Genomic DNA, 21,378 nt, shown 5'->3' on the forward strand with positions numbered 1-21,378 from the left:
TTTCAATCAGTACGTCTGCTGTTGTCAAAGATCAATGTGAAAACAACCCATATAAGCAGCGAACACGCAGAGTTGTAAATGTGAACTGGTGGATCAACAAGAAGATTATGTGTTGTAAAATGTAACCAATTAAGGCAGTAAAATATATTTATATACGTTAATTAATATAATACTTTATTGTTTTTGTGAAAACCTGCATCTGAACTGTAAATCATGCTTTTTTATTTAATTTATTTGTTTTTGTGCAGGTCTTAAAAAAGGTCTTTAGCATCAACAAATGCCTGGGGAAGTCGTGGCCTAATGGTTAGAGAGTTGGACTCGTAATCCAAAGGTTGTGGGTTCGAGTCTCGGGCCGGCAGGGATTGTAGGTGGGGGGAGTGAATGTCCAGCGCTCTCTCCACCCTCAATACCACGACTGAGGTGCCCTTGAGCAAGGCACCGAACCCCCAACTGCTCCCCGGGCGCCGCAGCATAAATGACTGCCCACTGCTCCGGGTGTGTGTTCACGGTGTGTGTGTGTGTTCACTGCTGTGTGTGTGTGTGTGTGTTCACTGCTGTGTGTGTGTTCACTGCTGTGTGTGTGTGTGTGTTCACTGCTGTGTGTGCGTGTGAGTTCACTGCTGTGTGTGCGTGTGAGTTCACTGCTGTGTGTGCGTGTGAGTTCACTGCTGTGTGTGCGTGTGTGTTCACTGCTGTGTGTGCGTGTGTGTTCACTGCTGTGTGTGCGTGTTCACTGCTGTGTGTGCGTGTGTGTGTTCACTGCTGTGTGTGCGTGTGTGTTCACTGCTGTGTGTGTGTGTGTTCACTGCTGTGTGTGCGTGTGAGTTCACTGCTGTGTGTGCGTGTGAGTTCACTGCTGTGTGTGCGTGTGTGTTCACTGCTGTGTGTGTGTGTGTGTGTTCACTGTTGTGTGTGTGTATGTGTTCACTGCTGTGAGTTCACTGCTGTGTGTGCGTGTGTGTTCACTGCTGTGTGTGTGTGTGTGTTCACTGCTGTGTGTGTGTGTGTGTGTTCACTGCTGTGTGTGTGTTCACTGCTGTGTGTGTGTGTGTGTGTGTTCACTGCTGTGTGTGTGTGTGTGTGTTCACTGCTGTGTGTGCGTGTGTGTTCACTGCTGTGTGTGCGTGTGTGTGTTCACTGCTGTGTGTGCGTGTGTGTGTTCACTGCTGTGTGTGCGTGTTCACTGCTGTGTGTGTGTGTGTTCACTGCTGTGTGTGTGCACGTTGGATGGGTTAAATGCAGAGCACGAATTCCGAGTATGGGTCACCATACTTGGCTGAATGTCACTTCACTTCACTAAGCTTAAATATCTTGCATATACCCTGGCCTGGCAAAAACCTCGGCTGGTGGGGAGGGTTCATTACTGGACGTCAAGCCATTTTAGTTGAAGACCCCTGATATAGACCATTATTATGTGTACAGGTCTGATGTGTAATAGTGAATAATATTGTTTTCTTTGCGCACAATGTATTCTCGTAGCTTCGTAAAATTACGACTGAACCACTGATGTCACATGGATTTATTTTACCGATGTCCTTGCTATGTTTCTGAACCTGGGCACATTGCAGTTTTGTATTGCTGTCAACGGAGGGTCAAAGAGTTCTCAGATTTGATCAAAAATATCTTAATTTGTGTTACGAAGATGAACGAAGGTCTTACGGGTTTGGAAATGACATGAGGCTGAGTAATTAATGCCAGAATGTTTATTTTTAAGTGAACTATACGTTTAAAATTAGGCTACCTCAAACATCCAGATCTTCCAAGACCCTGGTGGTTGAGGAGTTGAACTAAGTTCATGCTATTCATCGCAGATAAATGGGATTTATTGGCTGGTGGCTCAGATTATTGGGTACTAGAGCATCCAGGCACAGGAGCAGCTTCTTCCGTCACCAACAAATGCCTCTGTAGGAGCCGTATTTGTATTTTCAATTAAGTGTGACTTATTTATTCTTTTATTAATTTTTGTTTCAAATATGATTTAAGTGTATGAAGAAATATTGTCAAATTTTTAGACTATCCTATCACGTGGATCTACGTGGCTCCTCCTCCTTTACGCATCACTGTGGCGCGAAAGGGCAGGGCATAATAGGCAGGCAGCATTGTTTAGACAGATTAGAGTGAGAGGAAGGAGGACAACAGTTTCTTCAATCACATGCGATCACCTGTAATGGTACCGTGTTACGTTTCTGGAAGTTTTATTTCATGATTTTGTTTTGAAAGTAAACCGGAGATCTGGATGAATAAACCATGGGGTTATGTTGATGAAACCACATCTCTGCGAGTGCTTTGTAGTCATGTGTATCGGGAGAGACTCCTTCTCTCACCTCAAGGGGCTAAAGGTTGATGAAAATAAGCCTTAACAGCCTCTCTTTGTGCACTACTCTCACTCTTTGGTGCAATATCTTAGACTCACTCCTATTTATTCATTATCTTTAATTATATTATTATTATTATTATTATTATTATGTCATCTTGTTGTATTTGTATGTTTACAAATTCCTGCAAGCACACTTGGCAATAAGGCTCTGATTTTCATGTATATCATAATTTGATGTTCGTTGTTTTATTTGCAGGAAAAAAATCATGCAGTAGCAGCGAGGCACAGCTAAATATCCCATTTTCTGTTTTTTTTTTTTTTTTAAAGTTTGAATAAGAATTCTCTCTATTGTAAAATTAACTAATTATTAATTTAACAGACAGTCAAGTCACAACTTACTACTATTACTTTCAATGCCACCTTAGTAAGGTAATAGTTTAACTTTTTTTTTGCTATTGCTTTTTTTTTTTTTTTTTTTTTCTTTAAGAGGAGAAATTTGAAAGCAGATGTTTAAGCTACCATCTTCCTTTGTACATAAATGACAGTCAAAGAGAAGCAGAAGTATGAAGCAGATCCTGTTCAGAGGGGAGTGACGTGTGCGTGTGGTTGAGTACCTGGTAGAGGTAGAAGTGTCCAGCGGTCTCACAGGTGTAGGAGACGTCACCGGGAACATCTAGACTCTCCTGCAGACGTGCCACCTCCCGCAGGAGCTCCAGACGGCGAGACAGAACATAGTTCACTCTTCCATACCTGACACAGACGAGAGGACAGTTCATACTCAACACTACCACATCTCAGAGAAGACCATCCTGTCCGGGACAGAAACCTGTTTGCTAACTCTAGACCAGGGCTTGATGCTTCATTTTTCCCAAGAAACACGTGCTCCTAATTTGAGGAGAAATTTAGGAACACAAAAAAAAAAAAACTTATTGAATAATGCGTTTTATAAAGGGATGTAAGGGGATATTTAGGATGTGTTCACACTTTTCATGTTTGGTTTGACTTGAACAGTTTTCAACTTCTGCCACCAGCAATGCCAGTGACGCAATGCAACGCAACGCAACGGACTCACAATTCAGTTCGGCAATGCTTGCGTTGACGCAGACGCCCCGTGTGAATGTACCGCTATTGTTTGGGGTTCCACCATGAAATATACGCCATTCAACCCGACCAATCAGATTGTGAACGTATCACTATGCCTTAAGGTTCAGTATCTTTAGGTTCACTGTCAAAAATGCCAGTGTGAATGCAAAGCGGACCAGGACCAAATGTATTTTCTTTTCTTAGGGGGGCCGGAACAAACGAACCAAGAGAACCGAACTACATGTGTGAACGCACCCTTACAAGCAAAATTATAAAATTTACTAGAATACAAAAAGTTAAAAAGAAATTAATTAAAAGTGAAAAACTTACATCTACAACATATTAAAATATAAACCAATAAATCCGGGGTTTTTTTTACCTTTTTTTTTTTAAATGTGCACATGCTCCTAATCATATATTTTACAGTTTGCACATGTATTTTAGTCACAATTGCAAGTGACGCTCACACTGCTGAACCCCGTTGATTCTTCCTCGATCTTTTCACCAGCATAGTGTGACTGTAGTGAAAACTGTCAGTTTCAATTGAGGATTCAAGTGTTTTTGTACATATAGAAATTAATTCTATATGCAGATACTGGTGGATATAAGAGGGTGAGAGTCTATACTGCACATGGTATCAAACAGTAATGCTGTGTAACGTGGAAACAAGCACAAATACACCATATTTTTTATTAACTACATCTGATGTTCAAACATTAATGCTAGAAAGCAGCACGTCTGAAGTCACCTCCTTTGGTTGAATCACTCATGCTTGTTTTCTACTGCATTCTAGTTTTAATGTGGGCAATTCATTCAGCAGTTGCTTTGATAATGTTTCACTTGAGCAATTCATTTGTGAATCAGACTATGCAGTAGTTCTTGCTGTATGTTTATTACTCTCTACAAGCAATCAAGAGAGGTGTTTAGTCCATCTCTTTCATTACATTCAATTCAGATGGAAACTCTCAAACTCTTGGCACTGTAGATTCAGAATACTGGTATAGGATGTTGATTGTTTTAGTTGCTAAACGGAACGATTCATCAGAGCAGCAGCTGCTCCACACAGACAGGAACAGCACAAGCTTTCACACACATTACTATAATTGATAGTTATTCTGATGAGCGTATTATTCACTTAACCTGTTTTTTATGTATTAAATAAGTCTGTTAAAGAAAACTTCCTTACGTGCAAGTAAATGTTCGTATCAGCTCAGTTCCATTTGAGAGTTTATTACATTTGAAGTATAGCAATTTAATCTAACAGTTGGGCTTCTGTTGTTAATTTTAACCTTTAATATTACACCAATGTACCAAATGTGTTTCCTGTATATTATAGCATTGGTTAAGAGAGACATTTTCTTGAAAAAATTGACACACACCAGAAATATTAAATAAACAGTGCATTTCCAAGTATAAACAGCACTTGGGCTGAATTTATGTTGGACTGATGGACATTTGCATTACTGATAAACACCTTTTAATTATTGGCACTTTATTTATTTATTTTTTTATGTGGGTAACTTTTATTTGTAACTTTATGAAGAAAATGTTTGAATAAATTGTTGGAAAATGAGTTATAGTTGCCATTTATAGCTATGGTTATGATTTATTGACAAATTAACCAATTCAATCAATGAATAAAAAATAATTAACAGATTTATCAAGGGGGAAAAAAAATGTTAAGATTAACGAACTGAACTAAAAAAAAAAATTGATAAAAAAAAAAAAAAAAAAAAAGATAATTAATAGTAAGGATGCACAATATTATCGGACCGATATTGGAATCGGCCGATAATGGCTTTAAAATGTAAATATTAGCATCGGCCCGGTATGAAAAATTATGTCGATATGTCTTGCCGATAAGAGGATTAACTCACATGTGCTCAGGGTGTGCTAGCGATTAGATCACGTCAGAAGTGTGGCTCATTCTTGAAGCAAACTTTTGCCTGAATGATGATTAGATTCACTGTTTTAGATTAATTTCAGAATGCTTGTACAAGATGGTGCACTCGGTGTGTGATAAGAGTCAATAGTTTCTAGCACGTGCAGTAGCGGCAGCGGCAGCCTTCCCCGGGTCCTAATGCCCGTCTAGTAAGGCATTGTATTTACATAGTTGGGCGCTGTTGTAACAATGAAAGTAAACTACACAAATATCACTAAGAAACTTGTGTTTCTGAATAAATAAAGCAGTATCAGTGTCATAAAATCATGAATATGTTTTGATTTAAAGGTCAGAAGCTATAGCTTACGTGAATAAAAAAGAATTCACAAACATGACACTTGTAAATTAAATAAATTTTATATATACAGATTTATTCATTAGTGAAAGTGACGTGACAGGCGCCCGGGGAGCAGTTGGGGGATCGGTGCCTTGCTCAAGGGCACCTCAGTCGTAGCATTGAGGGTGGAGAGAGTGCTGGACATTCACTCCCCCCACCTACAATTCCTGCCGGACCTGACACTCGGTTACGAGTCCGACTCTCTAACCATTAGGCCACGACTTCCCCCCCCAAAAAATAAATAAATAAAGAGAGACCACTTCATGATGTTCATTCATCGTGAGTTATATGCAGAAAACATAAGTTAATCTGCTAAGGTTTGATTCAGCAATGCACAAATGTTTTCTGTGAAACAATATTGCAACTGCTCAGAAGCAAATTAATGTGTGTAATGTTTTATATTTTTTAAATGAAATATGAGCTCTAAACGATTTTCTGAATTTTTACAACTCTTTTGCCTTAGACCATCTACAAATGTTAAATCTTAAAATAATATTTTAAGGTTACCACTGCATCATTCTAAAGAAAATTAAATAAAAATGTAGCAATTGATATATAGCTGATTTATAATTATTTTCAAAGCTTTCAATGTACTGTCATTATAAAATAACTTAATTATTGTTAATTCTAACAAATACGTTTTTGTTAAAAACTAACCAAAATTAAAAAAAAAAAAAATAAGTGTTTATAATTTCCGCACAGGAGAGACTTGGTGTTGTTTTCAAACAAAAGAAAATATATCTGTATCGGCCAAAATGAGTTGAAAAATATCGGCATATCGGATATCGGCAAAAATCCAATATCGTGCATCCCTAATTAATAGTAGGCTTGCTGCGATAGACGATACACTTGCCCACCGCAGCACAATCCCTCACCGTCATTTAGATTTTTTTTAATAGTAATAAAAATAATTTAGTTCAGTTAGAGAACAGACACTACAATTAAAACTAGAGGTCGACCGATATGGGTTTTTCTCTGGCCGATGCCAATGCCGATATTTAGAAATCAGGGCAGCCGATGGCTGATATATGATGTCGATTTTTTTGGCCGATATGTTTGGCCGATTTTCTCTCTTTTTTCCCCCTTCATCTCAGGGATGTTAATTTTTTTTCAGTAATTTATCAAAATATTTAAAAAGGTTTGCTGCATGGTTAAAATATGCTGTGCGTATAAATTTTTTTTGCGTTTTTTAAAGAGAGAGAGAGCGAAAAGTCACGTATAAGTCACATTTTATTATTTCATTCAGAAATGGGCCTAATCCCGAAGTGTGCTTTTACAAGCTATTTAAAAGTGGAGGAAAGTGAGGGAAAGTGAGAAAACTCAAGTGGCCTAAAAACAAACTGCTTGACGCCGAATTGCCGCTAATTTGAAAGTGAAAGTAAAACGCGCACGGAGCTTTTACAATCCATTTAAAAACGAAGGAAAGCAAGGAAAAGAGGGAAAACTCAAACGACCCCCCCCACCACCACGGTGATACCGGTATTACTGATGTTGTCACACGTCGATTAACCGGTGGGAAAATTTCCTCACCGTCACAACCCTAATTAATAGCAGCCCTAATTTCAAAACATCAAGAAAAAATTAGTCCTTGTGGTAAGTCTACAGTAAATCAGAACTGATTTGGCCCATGCAACTTGTGTGCTGCTGTTAAATGTGTGTGTGAGTTTGTGTGTGAGTGAGTGAGTGAGTGAGTGAGTGAGTGAGTGAGTGAGTGAGTGAGTGAGTGAGTGAGAGAGAGAGAGAGAGAAAGCTGCACCTGCTGAAATCTTTCTCAGTCTCCAGTTCTTCTTCTCCATGTCCCAGACGCAGAAGGTGACGCTCATCAATGTCTAATGCCATAATCTTCTCAAACAACTGGTTCAGAGCCTGAACAAGACAAACACAAATATATTAAAAAAAAATAGACATACAGTAAAGAACGGTTTCAGTGATGTATTTTTTTTTTTAAGTCCCTATAATTTCTCACAGATGCTGAGCTTGGTTTAATGGTCATGATTTACCAGTTCAAGTGACAGATTAACTAACTGAAGCATTTCTTCAGTAACGATGCTGTGTGTGTACCTGATTCGAGTGTGTGACGATAAGCGTCCTCTGCTCGGGGAAGTTGTGGTACAGGTTGGAGATGATCTGAACAGCCACGTCTGTTTTTCCTGTGCCGGGAGGACCAACAACCTACAGCAAAGAGAAAGAGCAAGATAAACACACAGGGAGAGACTGACAGACAATTGCATTACAGATTGAAAACCAGCTAAAGCACTGAAAGTAAAATCAGTAACTGCAGTGAGAGACGAACATCTTTCTCATTATTGGCTGGGAGGACAATAAGTCATGAGGCAAAGCAAAGAACAGGAAAAATAGAAATAAATTATTAAAATAAGCATATAGTCAAACCAGAATTTATTCAGACACCCAGTGTTTCCGCTACATTTATTCTGCCGTGGCGGCCCGCCACACCAAAAATCATCCCCGCCACGGCTGCAGCTTTTCAGTGATGTCACTCGATTCATTTACAGTCTGGTAATTTATAGGAGGAGACGTTAGTCACACACTAATTATTAAAAGGTGAGTATAATATAGCGCAAACTTAAGTGTAATCATAGTAGTGGTGTACGTTATGTGTAACGGTTCGATTCAACCTCCAACATTACACAGTAGTTGTGAAACTGATCGCAGTTGATCCGTGGTCCGTACGGACCAGACCTCAAGGTTCGGTTCGCATGTGATTAACAGACTAATTGCAAAAATGAACCATCATAGAGTGAACGTTTATCATTTGTATGCGTTTCATCTTGCCAATTTACACAGTCGAGTGATTTTAAGCCATTCCAGCGCAAGACGAGGCGAATATAACTTATTTCACTGTCCGTGCGCTGATTTCTGTGGCCACAGCTGCCGGACACGGCGCCCGCGCACAGATTTATAAGCACACACGAGTTCATTCTTCATTCGCATTTGTGTTTGAACAGACGCATACATACAGGATTATGTGAAAATGGACGTCTGAACAATCATTCTCGATAACGCAGTCACACATCTTCAGTGAACGAAAACAAGTTAGAAAGAAATAGCATGTGTATCATTATATTGGATCCGTGCATTCGGTCTTAAAGGGACAGCTGCCTATAAACACATGCTGTTATATATGACAGAAGAAAAGGGGCATGGTCCACGGGAAAATCATTGTGTCATTGTGAAAAAAACGCTCAAGCAAAACATGGTCAGATCAAAGTGTCTGAATAATTATTGGGTATAATATATTTGGGTATTAATTGGGTATAATGTGTCACAGTTTACTTTATTTTGCTATCCTCACTTACATAAATAAAGTGTTCAGCATCCACATACATACAGGGTGTAACGGTTCACAAAATTCACGGTTCAGTTCGATACGAGACAGCGGTGTCACGGTTCGGTACGTTTTTGATAAGGGGGGCAGGGTAATTGGTTACGTCGCAATGTTGGAAATATTTCTGTTTTAAACCACGATGGTAAGCCATTTGATATCACACAAGCACGTGCAAACTTTGTGCAATATTTATACCAGTGAATATCTTAATCTCAGTCAATTCACTAGAAGCAGAAAGTGAAAGTAAAAACGGAATAATGGAGTAATGATGGAGCTTTCGGCATCTGACGCCACTTCTTCTCTCAGAGACGAATCTACTTCAACATATGCTGATAACGATTTAGGCTATAGCTGTTTTACTTTATTCCCTTAATATTTCTCGTGGCCCGTACATAGTGGAAAAAAGTGAGAAGAAACTTAGCTTATTTCGTGTTAAACAGGTTGTTTTTGAAAGTCGGTGCTTGAAATAAAAGCTTTTTATTTCAGTGATTTGTATTGATGACTGCAGTGTTAATATTTTAATTATAGGACTATAATTTAGCCTATTGTATAGTCTTAGACCTGTTTTAAAATACCTTTTTTTAAAACATTTTAATTGAGGCGTAAATAGCCTAACCTTAGGGTGTCAGTTATGTGGTAATTATTGCAGGGCAAATTAATTGTAATTTTAATTTAATAATAAAAGTAACTTCTTAATAGCCTAATAATAAGTCTAATAAAAATAAGAATGTAACAGGCCTACATTAATTGGAAATTCCACATCCTCTTAATATTGCCAATAATTGATGTTTTTGACAATATCTCTGGCTATCGTTGATACTTTCGACGCACCCCAGCAAGGGGAGGTTATCGCGGGGCAGACAGCACGTTGCCTGTTACATCGTTTGGGCTGCCTTATTGAGCGAAGTGGCACTGAGAACATTATACTTCACACACTTTAAGCTCTTTTATTTTCCAAATGTAATGGGATTAGTCAAACGAATCGTTCGGTTTGTAATGCGTACCGAACCGAAAGCCTCATATCGAACGGGTTAATATGAATACGCGTATCGTTACACCCCTAGTATATGTATATATACACACACACAGGTGGCCAAAATTATTAAAAAACTAGTATTTTCAGCAGCTAAAAAATGGTTTTAAGTCTGATATTTCCTACTGACACACTACAGCAAAAGATAGAAATAACTGTTTCTATTTCCAAACATTCACAGAGATCTGATCTGATCATTATCCAGTCTGTCTGGAATAACATGAAGAAACAGAACAAACTGAGACAGACTAAATCCAGAAGAACTGTGGAGACATCTCCGAGATAAACTGATATTTCCTATCGACACACTACAGCAAAAGATAGAAATAACTGACTTAAAACCATTTTTTATCTGGTGAAAATATTAGTGCTCTAATAATTTTGGCCACCACTGTATATATAAATAAAAACCGTGTTAGGTGTAATAAAGAGATTTCTTACCATAGTAAGTCCCGGTTGCATCCCTGCACGAATGGCTTCAATCTGGGTTGGTGTAAACTGGATGGTGTTTCTGTTAAAGTGGACAAAAATGGATGTCAGTGTTTCCACAACAGGCAATGTTTATACATACATGGAGTTCATCTTTGGCTGATAGGCTGAACCAAGTACAGCTGGACTGTCTAAAAGGTTTAACAGAGCATGAGCTCCACATACCTCTTGGGCTGGTTGTAGGGATACGGGCCCCTGTTGGGAATCACATGAGGCTCCACCAACAGCGTGAGATCTTCCTCATCTGGCGTCTCCTCCTCATTTGCTTTACGCTTTTTCACCTTCGCATTCTGTGCAGGGAATCGAATTCTGGTAGAGAAAAGAGACGCAATTTCAATAATCCACCACAAATCATCCACTTACACAACCATTCAAAATTTTGGGGTTGGTAAGGCAAAAAAAATAAATCTCTTCTGCTCACCAAGGATTGCATTACAAAAAGTAAAAACACTAATATTGCGAAATATTTAAAATAACTTTCAATTTTTATTAGAATATATGTTAAAATGTAATTTATTGGTGTGTTCAAAGCTGAATTTTCAGCACGAATACACAGCATTTATCCAATAAAGACGATTCCTGACCTGAAAGGCGGGACCTGTCGAGCGGGATCTTCCTCTGTCACCTTCACCGTGTGATTGGGGAAACAGGACTTCAGGTGCTCGATGGACAGGAAGGTGTCGTTGAAGTCCAGAGAGGAAATCTGGTTAGGCATCTTTGAGTAATGGGCACTACCAGGATCTCCATAACCCAGGATGATGTCGTGAAGCCAGTCGGGCACCACACACTCAGTGTTCATCAGGTTACGAATGGTCTCCAACACGGCCTGAACACAACAAAACAAAATTCATTTTTGATCATTGTGGATGGTCGAATCACCAAAGCTCTATTTTTATGTTGATTAAAAGGCAGTATCTACTTCCAGTCTGATTAGGCACTTCCTGGCCAGCATTTGTTAGCATCATTAATACATAGTATTTATTAATAATTCAAATGAGTTTTTATTCAAATATTAAAGATGTATTTATTAAATTATCTATCTTTTAGTCTTTAGAAATTTTAATTTTAGTTTTAATCATTTTAATATGGAAACTCATTTCCACCACAGGATAATTGTTTTTACTCAATTTACAAATGTAAAAAAAGCCATAACTGACATGACGCAACTAACTTTATTATTATTTGTATTATTATTAACTTTATTATTTTATATATATATATATATAAAAAAAACTGAATTGCTAGATGTGAACTCAGAATTCAGAGAAATAATTAGTCAGAATTGCGTAAATTTGGAGAATTGAGAAAAAGGCACAATTTTTATCTTGCAATTCAGTCATTTTTGCGAGAGAAAAAAAAAAAAAAAGCTAAATTTTAATAAAACTATGAACCAATCAATTAAACTATAAATTTAACTAAAATTAGAAATTTTGCATTGGCAACTAAGTTTTTTTCTTTCTCCAAATTCAAGTATTTATTTCAGTAATTGTTTATTTTATTTAAATTAAGCATATATATATATATATATATATATATATATATATATATATATATATATATATATATATATATATATATATATATATATATATATATAATATATATATTATATATATATATATATCTCTGCTAAGCATATATCGGGAATCGTCTGACCTTGAAGTTGTTCTCCTTGGGTTTGCGTCTCATGATGATATTGAAGGTCTCATAGGGGTCTTCTACTCCGTTCTGGATGCTGTTGGTCATGTCCTGCTGGTACTGGTTTGGGTCGAGCCATACCCGGTATGTCCTGGTGTCACCTCTTAATTTGGGCTTCGGATCAGGACCTTTGCACAAATAAAACCATAAATGAGTGACAAGATAATGATGATTCCTCATTTGTAAGTCCCTCTGGATAAAAGCCTCTGCTAAATGAATAAATGTAATGATGGAAATCAATATTCAGTCCAAATTCAGGTTAATTTGTCAAGTGAATTGACACTGAAATCACTGGACCAGAAATGACCAGTGATACTAGACCACATTCTGAAGGTCCAACAGTGAACACTGTCCAGGGTCAATGAGAGAGACTGATAATACACTGATAATAATCAGAAATGTTTCTTGAGCAGCAAATCAGCATATTAGAATGATTTCTGAAGGATCATGACTGAAGACTGGAGTAATGATGCTGAAAATTCAGCTTTGATCACAGCAATACATTGCATTCACATAGAAAACAGCTATGTGAAATTGTAATAACATTTCGCAATATTACTGTTTTTGCTATATTTTTTATTAAATAAATGCAGCCTTGGTGAGCAGAAGAGACTTCTGTCAAAAACACTAAACTTTTGACTGGTAGCATATGACATTAATATATATAACATATCAACTGTATAAAACTGATATAATCACATTACAGTTGCATATGTAGCATAATTACCGTTCTTCTGTAAAAGCATGGCAACCCACATAAAACTCTATGCTTATGACTTGTGCTCTGACAGTCTAGTCTGTACGCTGTCTGTTCATCATACGGTTCAGTGAACTCCGTAAACAGTCTTACCTTCCTCTATGACACGGCCCTTATCATCCAGCATGCCCTGCACCTCACAGCCTCTCACGTACACCAGCCCGGCCTGATCCACAAACGGCTGCCGGCGGTCAAAGCGTGTGCCGTAGAGCAGGTTGGGCCGAACCGTGACCAGAAAGCAAACGTCGTGCTTCCGCAGCCCTGTAAAAATGAGCAAAGATGTGAAGACATGAGGAAGAAAAGCTGTTGTACTTAAATTTATTAAACTGACATTATCAGCTTCATCGGCATTAACATGTCAGATACAAATGAAACATTCAATCCTGAGTCAATCTCAAGTCCTTAAACGTTTGTCCTGATACAAAAAAAAAAAAAACAATTCCATAAGAATAAAAAAATTGGGCAAATGCTTCAAATAGTTTGTAATTTCAACGCAATAGAGAAAAACACGCGATAGAGAAGAAGTCCCGGCTACTAGGCTATGTTTACAGACGTGACATAATGAGACAGCAGCATGCACAAATTTCCCACAAATTCCTACCAGTACCACTCAAATAAGAAAACATTATAAGATAACCGTTGTAAATCGGGCTAAAGTAAGGTGATATTTTTGAACACTGGCTGGTTATGTACTTGCTCAAATTTATTTTGTATAATTTTTAACCAAAAAAAAGTTACGGATTGCAGCTTTAAATTTTTTATTAATGAAAATAACCATGATATTGCTAGGTGCTTTCAAGGGTGTTGTGAACAGGTTATAAATGCGTTGCTAATGCTTGCAGAGAGAGACAGTTTTACCTTCCCACTCGTTTTTGATGTTATTCCGGACGTTGAGGTTAATGGTGACGTCAGCACGGACACGGGCCGGCCAGTTCTCTCCGATGTTTGGCTTTGCCACTTCCACGATAGAAAACGACGCTATGGTCTGTGCCATTCTAGCCCATCCTCCAAACACCACTCCTCCATACTCCGACTGCCTGCGGGACACACAACAGATCATAAACAAGGACACTCACGCCGTTCTTTTCCTGACAGTAAGCATAAACGCTGTACAGGGGTTGTCAAGCTTCAAAATTGACAATAAATTATGATCCCAAGTACTTTTAAGTTAGAAAATATATCCTGTGTGTATCCACATCAAGTATCTTGACTAGGGCTGTCAATCGATTAAAATATAAAATTTTTCACAACAGGGCAGCTCACTTCTTCTGAACAGCTAAATGCAGCTAAATTTTCATTGATATGTTTTACCGTTTCTGTTGTCAGACAATGGGATGAATATGAAATAGTGACTGAAATGCGACCCATTGAGACATACATAAAAAGCTCTCACTTCCAAGATGTTAATCTGCACAAAAATCCTGATAATCGAGTCGTCGTCTGATGAAATCAAATACACATAAGATAAAGACAATAGCTGTGCTGTGATTTTGGCTATGCTTGCATGTAAAATTAGAGAAGCAACATAATTTCTGTATTTAACTGAAAGCGCTGCTCCTCTCCGCCGCTCGCTGAACATAGCAGATGCACAGAGAGAGAAAGATGTGCGCGCACGCTGGGAAAGCAAGACCTTGCGCTCACGCGGCAGTACCAGAAACTAAATGTTTGGGTAACCCTTAAAGATGTTGCTAGTCGCTTGTTTTTGAAGGGGAAAAAAAAGTCTCTAAAGGGGTCTGCAAAGTCGGCAAAACTGTGCATCTCCATTTCTCCAACTACGGGCTAGGCCACGGGTCAAACAGAAACTGCGTGCTGTGTGATCATCTTGACATTAAAAAAAAAGTCTGACAAGGGCATTATTCTTTTTGTAATGGTATTTATGAAAGCAATTGCCATGACATTTTTACCAATTAAAATTTCTATTTCATCCTTTCACTATTTTGTCCATTTAAGAACACATTTCCTACATTCTTGCTACCAAAACACCCTTTGATGAAGTCCTGAGCCAAGTCACGGGAACTGGCCTTTAGAGCTTCATTTGAGTATAAAATGCTAAAAATGTTTTTACACTAAGAACAAACCATGGTTTCATCCGTGACACGATGTCCTCGATATCCTGCCGGATTTCATAGGTGGACTCCAGTCGGAAGAGGTTGAAGTTTCTCAAAAGATAGTCATGCAGGGTCAGAAACTGCAGGTTCAGCTTGGGCAGAGCTAAACAACCTGCAGATTCACAAACAATTAGGACTGTTTTCCTCAATTTTAGTTTACATTTTTTACACTCATACAGCTTAAAATGTAGTGATGCACTGTACTAAGAATTATTTGTATTTATTACAGATTCATAATTTCCAATCTGCTTGAATTGATAAGTGCTCACGCCATGAATCATGTGTGATTACATGCTTGGAAATGTTTGTGATATAGCTCTTTGCGATCCCTCTCCGTGTTCATAAAGCAACGCTCCTTTGCGCAAATCTTGGTAAGAAATAGTTTATGTTCTATTTTACAGTAAAACTTTTTAGTATCACAATACAATTAATTTCAGAGCGTCGTACTCTTATTTTATCCCTCAATGCTTTAACTAAGAAAGTATGACGATAACATGATATGTGTTGATCAACTGGCTGAGATCAAGCTATATTGTGTTTATTATTTTATCTGATAGATATATCTGTGCAACTTAGTTATTAACGGCAAACAAGTAATCAGTTTGGTTCTGTGTGGTACGATAGAAGACGGCCGTATCAGTTCTATGAATGTGTCTGTGTTCTGGCCACATGACTGAGCGCTCGAACGCGAAGGATTCAAACATTAGTCCGTTTATTCGAAGCAAGCAGCTATTGAAAATATTAACGCGGGCGTTTTTTCCTCTGGTGATTTGTATTTGTTGTCATTCGGATTAGATGACGTCTCATGTAAACAGTCCACTGAATCTTTCAATCAGAATGACAAAAAAAGTGTACATGTAAACGTGGCTAGTGTCAGATATAACTACAGGAAAATTCTGTCATTATATACACATTATACCAATTTGATCCTGTAAAACAAAAAAAAATATTTTTAAAAGAATCTTCAGGTGGCTTTTTACAATTTAGCACAAACGGACACAATCAAGGCACCAGTGGAGTTTGGCGTTAATGACACTGGGCATCTTTTTCTTTCGTGCATCTATTTCCATGCATCTTTTGTGCTTTATGGAACTTGAAATACTTGGTCACTATGAATTGTTGTTGTATGGAAAAGAGCGGATCATTCTTCAAAATTTCTCCTTTTGTGTTCCATTGAATAAATACAGTAATACATGTTAAGAAAGAGAAATAAGTACATGCATTTTTTGTTGAACAACTACTCTAATTTTATTAATGCAAAGATATATGACATAGTAGTATTATGATTAGATGGTGAACTCATATGTGAAGATGCCCACCTTCTCCAGAATAGTACTCAGTGGGAACGATGTTCTCGTCCCAGATGATCTTCTCGGTGGGGTACAGAGGCATCTGGTTGAGCTGCTCTATCTGGGAGATTCGTCTTTCATGGCGGGACACCTGAACAGAAGAGAGAAAGAGTTCATGGGGTCTGTTTCGTCCTGGCCAGCTCCTCCATTACCCACAGAATCATCTGCCCGCTGGACAAAGCATGCTGGGTAAACCTGTGTGATTATGGTTTACCCTTCAAACACAGCAGATGGCCAAATGTAGGCTACATGCATCACAGCGCAAGAGAGCCAATCACATCCCATGAGCATTTTAAAGGGATATACAGTACCAAGATTTTTGATCTTTTGAAAGAGTTTGCTGTACAGAGCTATTTTTTCCAGCACACATTTTGGTCCTTGAGTCATGTATCGTAAACTATGCAGCGCAAATCCCACAGTCTTCTTAAAAGAATTTGTTATACGCAGTGCATGCATAATAAATTGTCTGAATTAAGGTTTCCTTTAAAACTTTTCCTGTACTTCCTGACGACTATAAATCCTTTCTATTATGTTTCTGTTCAAATTAGTTACTACTCTTCTGAGAAAACATTAAACAATTTCAATGAGAAAACGAGTCGGGCGGCTCACGTGGGACGCAGCTTTGAGAAAATCAAATGAATTAACCAGGAGTGTTTGGGCAGCTTATCCTGTTGAAGCTTAATTAAGTGTTTTATCTGGTTTGTGACCTGCTCTGACTCCATTGTGGGCCGCAGCACATGCACATAACCAGATTTCAGCAGCTCAACACGTAAATGACCGCCTGACACTGGCTCCATCACAGCGACAGCATTAAAGAGGAAATGCTCAAGTTCTTGATGAGATGTGGAGGGAGTAATTAAAACACGCCGAAGCAGGACCACCGATGGGCCTGAAACATTTAAACACATGCAGCAGAGGTTAAAATACACTATAAGAGTGAGAATTGAAGCCATTCCCAGCCCCAAGAACTTGAGGACTTTTTTTTTTTAAATAAATTGAGGAAAACCTTTTAAACACATTTATCCCCCAACAGTACATCTCTGTGAGCTGAGCTGAAACAAACTACATGGCAACACGGTCTCTCAAACCTAATTAACAAATAGTGTTCCTCACGTTCACCACATCAGGGCTCGACAATAAGGACAGCCTGGTGACCTGGAGTCAGCGTGAAGGCCACTTGGGACAGTTGACCAAACCATTGTCACGAAAGTTTATGCACAAGTCTTAAACATTTAAGCGATTGCAAGTGCAAGACGACGTGAAACAGAACACCATTCAGTAATTCTAACACTGAATTGAGATGTCTTTCAGGTGTTTTTGCGCTTGAACGGACAAATCCAAACTAATTGTCAAAATATCCATCTTGGTAAGCATCCTCCTAAACACACTCGGATTTGTCTAATGTAAATAGTCAAGAAAGATTTATCTGATGTGTATCAGTCTATTAGTGCATTAGGTCTTAAAGTGAAAGCAGCCTAATTTACCAGCTGTCATTAATGATAATCAAACAACAAAAGACAAAAGATCAAAAGTGAATTTCACGCGCGAATGAAGCGAGTAAACCCAAAATGTTCACGCGTCCAACTACGCGCGAATAGCGCGATTTATTCGCGCAAGTCGCGTCTGGTGTGAACGCACCATAAAGTGTGCGTGCTTACTATGATTATTAGGGTAATCTGCAGGAAGTGCAAAAAGACAATAAAGAGTTTAGACTGTCATTTTCTTCTTAAGAAAAAAATTAAGATGTTCTTAAGAATATATTTGAGAACTTAAGAATTTTTCAAGAATTGCACTTAAGAACATTCTTACGAACTTCGTATAATTTATCTTAAGAAATTTCTTAACTTATTTCTTAAGAAGATTTTCGTGAATCCGGCCCCAGGAAAATCTCTCTCTGCACTTGACAAATAACTTCTATTAATCTACATTTCATTTATACAGTGAAAGACAGTGTTATTTTACATTTGAATACTAAATGTCTGTACTACTGTTAGACCCACCTGAAAAAGCATTGTTTACTTTGTTCTATTGCTTGCAATGCGTTTATTTTTTCTTGTTTTATTACTGATTGTTCACTTGCCTTTAAATGACTTGAATGTTTGCACTTTATATTAATAGTTAGGCTAGTTACTGTGGTATCACACTGAAATCGTCAAATTTCACTAAAATTCTGGTTAGAATACAAGATTACATGGGTCAAAAACAACAAAAGTAATAACTTTTTTTCAGCAGGACTAAATCTGTATTTCAAAAATGTTGGTGAAAATGCACATATGGTATAAATGCATGTTTAAAATACCCAGAGTGCATTTTTATAGCATGTGAGAACATATAAACAAAATATGCTTGCAAGAATGCATTATCTTTTGGGAAGCAGAAACATTGTCTTTTAACATTATCTCCGTGCATGTCTAAAAACTTTCCTATGCTCATTTGGATGTCTGGTGGCATTAAATAAACATATGTGCTGGAAAAAAGGTTTGAATAGCTGTTTGTGTGAATGTGACAAAATGAAGCTATGTCGTAAGCTTTAAACAGTCACAATAATGTGCCATATGCTACTGTTAAATTAGATAAGCCTATTCTTTTGAGTTATCAGTACTGAACAAAACATTTACGGTCTACATTTCTCTCAACTCCCCTGACATCTGAAATTATGTTTTTTGGCAAGCTTGTTTTAATGCATTCTGGTGCTGCCTTAGAAACTTAGTAAACACTTTTATATACTTGTGATATTTTATGATATCCCTACCAGTAGCTCCAGAAGGAATTCTTTATCGTAGGGAGTATCTTCTCCATCAGGAAGCTCAGGGAGGAGACACAGGTATGCTGACACCCGGTGCAGGGTATTGGGACTACAAGCAGAAAGATGAACAGACAAAATGAACAGAAGCACACAGAGCTGATTCAGAGCCCACTCCACCTCTAAGCATCTGAAGGCATCTGCATTATTTTGCATATGTAATGTAATTTCTCTAACATTTGTCATAAATATCATACACAAACTGAAAAAAGTTTCAATTTACAATATAAAGGTCTGAACTATTAGCCACTAATTTCTTTATTTGTAATGTTCTAAGTATCTTGGTTAATGAAATATTTGGAAGCCAATCAGAAAAGCATGACATAAGAATATTCTGAGAACATACAGTATGTATTATAAAATGATGATTACGAGTCATGATGCATTTCAGTAAGTTGTACTGTTTCTTTCAACATACAAAATAGCCTCTGATGTTCATTCATGTTTATTTAGTGCTTTAACTAGTAATGAAGAGGAAGAGATATCGCTTCATGTGCTGCTTGAGACGCTACAGCGTTCTGTCACACCATATTAAAGAGCACTAAAAACACATTTATTGTTTGAATTTCATAAAATTCATGTCACCCATTTTGCATAAAGGCTCATTCTGAATACAAACAAATTTTAAACTTTAAACAAGTTGTTAGGAGGACAACATTGGGCAGGATATGGAATAAGGATTTTTTTTGTTGAAATTTTTTAAAAATAACATTTAAAATTAATTCATGTTTTAATTCCATTTGTTTTTAACAATTATTACATTTGAATTTTTTTATCTGGTTTGGCAATTAATTGAAGAGATAATTGACAGATTAATCGATTATTCAAATAATCATTAGTTGTAGTCCTATTTTGGAAAACAGCAGTCTAAGGGTGTACTCACACTAGGCGTTTTGAACGTGCCCAAGTGTGATCGCTCCATGCCGCGCCGTTCATTTAGCCGGCCCTGGCTCGGTTGGAAGAGGTAGGCCAGAGCACGGTTCAGTTGGGACTTCTGATATGTGCAGCATGATTAGGTGAACATTTCTGAGCAGCAAAAGCGATAGATCTGTTAAGCAATATATTGTGAGAGGGTCGTGTGTCATCGTGTACCAAAGACTCAAAATAATAAACCACACACTTAGCTTGATACGATTCTGGAATTTTGGGCAAATAGCTACATGCTTATTTCTCTGTTTATAATGCACAAAATATGCTTCAAATGCCTATATATAAATAGACTCTACTTTAATGACAAGACAATGTGATGTAGTTGTAAAAAAAAAAAAAAAAAAAAAAAGAATAGCATTGAATGGCAATAGAATCTTATTAACTCATCGTTGTCTTTAGGTCACGTCCCAAAACCATTCAAGCTGGCGGTTATTAAGCCTCTTATTAAGAAACCACACCTAGATCCTAGTGAACTGGCAAATTACAGACCCATTTCAAATCTTCCGTTTATGTCAAAAAAAAATTAAAAAGTTGTGTCTGCTCAATTGTGCTCCTTCTTGCAAAAACAGGATCTCTATGAAGAATTCCAGTCAGGTTTCAGGCCTCACCATAGTACAGAAACTGCACTTGTTAAAATTACAAATGACTTGCTTCTTGCGTCAGACCAAGGCTGCATCTCATTGCTAGTATTACTTGATCTTAGTGCTGCGTTCAACACTATAGACCATGATATACTCATAGATCGATTACAAAACTGTACTGGTATTCAAGGGCAGGCTTTAAGATGGTTTAGATCCTACCTGTCCGATCGCTACCACTTCATTTAAATGGAGAGTCATCACAATTATCACCAGTAAAGTATGGAGTACCACAAGGATCTGTCCTAGGTCCTCTGCTATTTTCAATATACATTTTGCCCCTTGGTAATATTATTAGAAAATACGGGATTAGTTTTCATTGTTATGCTGATGATACTCAACTATATATCTCAACAAGACCAGATGAAACTTCTGAACTATCTAAGATAATAGATTGTGTGAAAAATGTAAAAGATTGAATGACCAATAATTTCCTCCTATTAAATTCAGATAAGACAGAGATATTACTTATTGGACCAAAAAACAGTACACAAAATCTCTTGGATTACAATTTGCAAATAGACTGATGCACTGTCACATCCTCTAAA

General features: G+C 37.6%; 1 protein-coding gene across 2 annotated transcripts in view; it reads right to left on the reverse strand.

The window, feature by feature from the left end:
• The window catches only part of LOC306886563 (RNA helicase aquarius-like), a 56,106-nt gene that overhangs the window by 25,845 nt on the left and 8,883 nt on the right, over positions 1–21,378 (reverse strand). For both annotated transcript variants that reach the window (XM_079443754.1, XM_079443755.1), the window contains exons 14-25: positions 19,212–19,314; positions 16,430–16,550; positions 15,081–15,222; positions 13,861–14,039; positions 13,096–13,263; positions 12,204–12,373; positions 11,132–11,373; positions 10,713–10,856; positions 10,500–10,569; positions 7,741–7,851; positions 7,436–7,545; positions 2,932–3,067 (exon numbers count right to left, since the gene is read on the reverse strand). In XM_079443754.1, the coding sequence (XP_079299880.1) occupies positions 2,932–3,067; positions 7,436–7,545; positions 7,741–7,851; positions 10,500–10,569; positions 10,713–10,856; positions 11,132–11,373; positions 12,204–12,373; positions 13,096–13,263; positions 13,861–14,039; positions 15,081–15,222; positions 16,430–16,550; positions 19,212–19,314 (1,696 nt within the window). The remainder of the gene's footprint in view (positions 1–2,931; positions 3,068–7,435; positions 7,546–7,740; positions 7,852–10,499; positions 10,570–10,712; positions 10,857–11,131; positions 11,374–12,203; positions 12,374–13,095; positions 13,264–13,860; positions 14,040–15,080; positions 15,223–16,429; positions 16,551–19,211; positions 19,315–21,378) is intronic.

This window comes from Barbus barbus (assembly GCF_936440315.1).
Source record: "Barbus barbus genome assembly, chromosome: 20".
Classification (NCBI taxonomy): domain Eukaryota; kingdom Metazoa; phylum Chordata; class Actinopteri; order Cypriniformes; family Cyprinidae; genus Barbus; species Barbus barbus.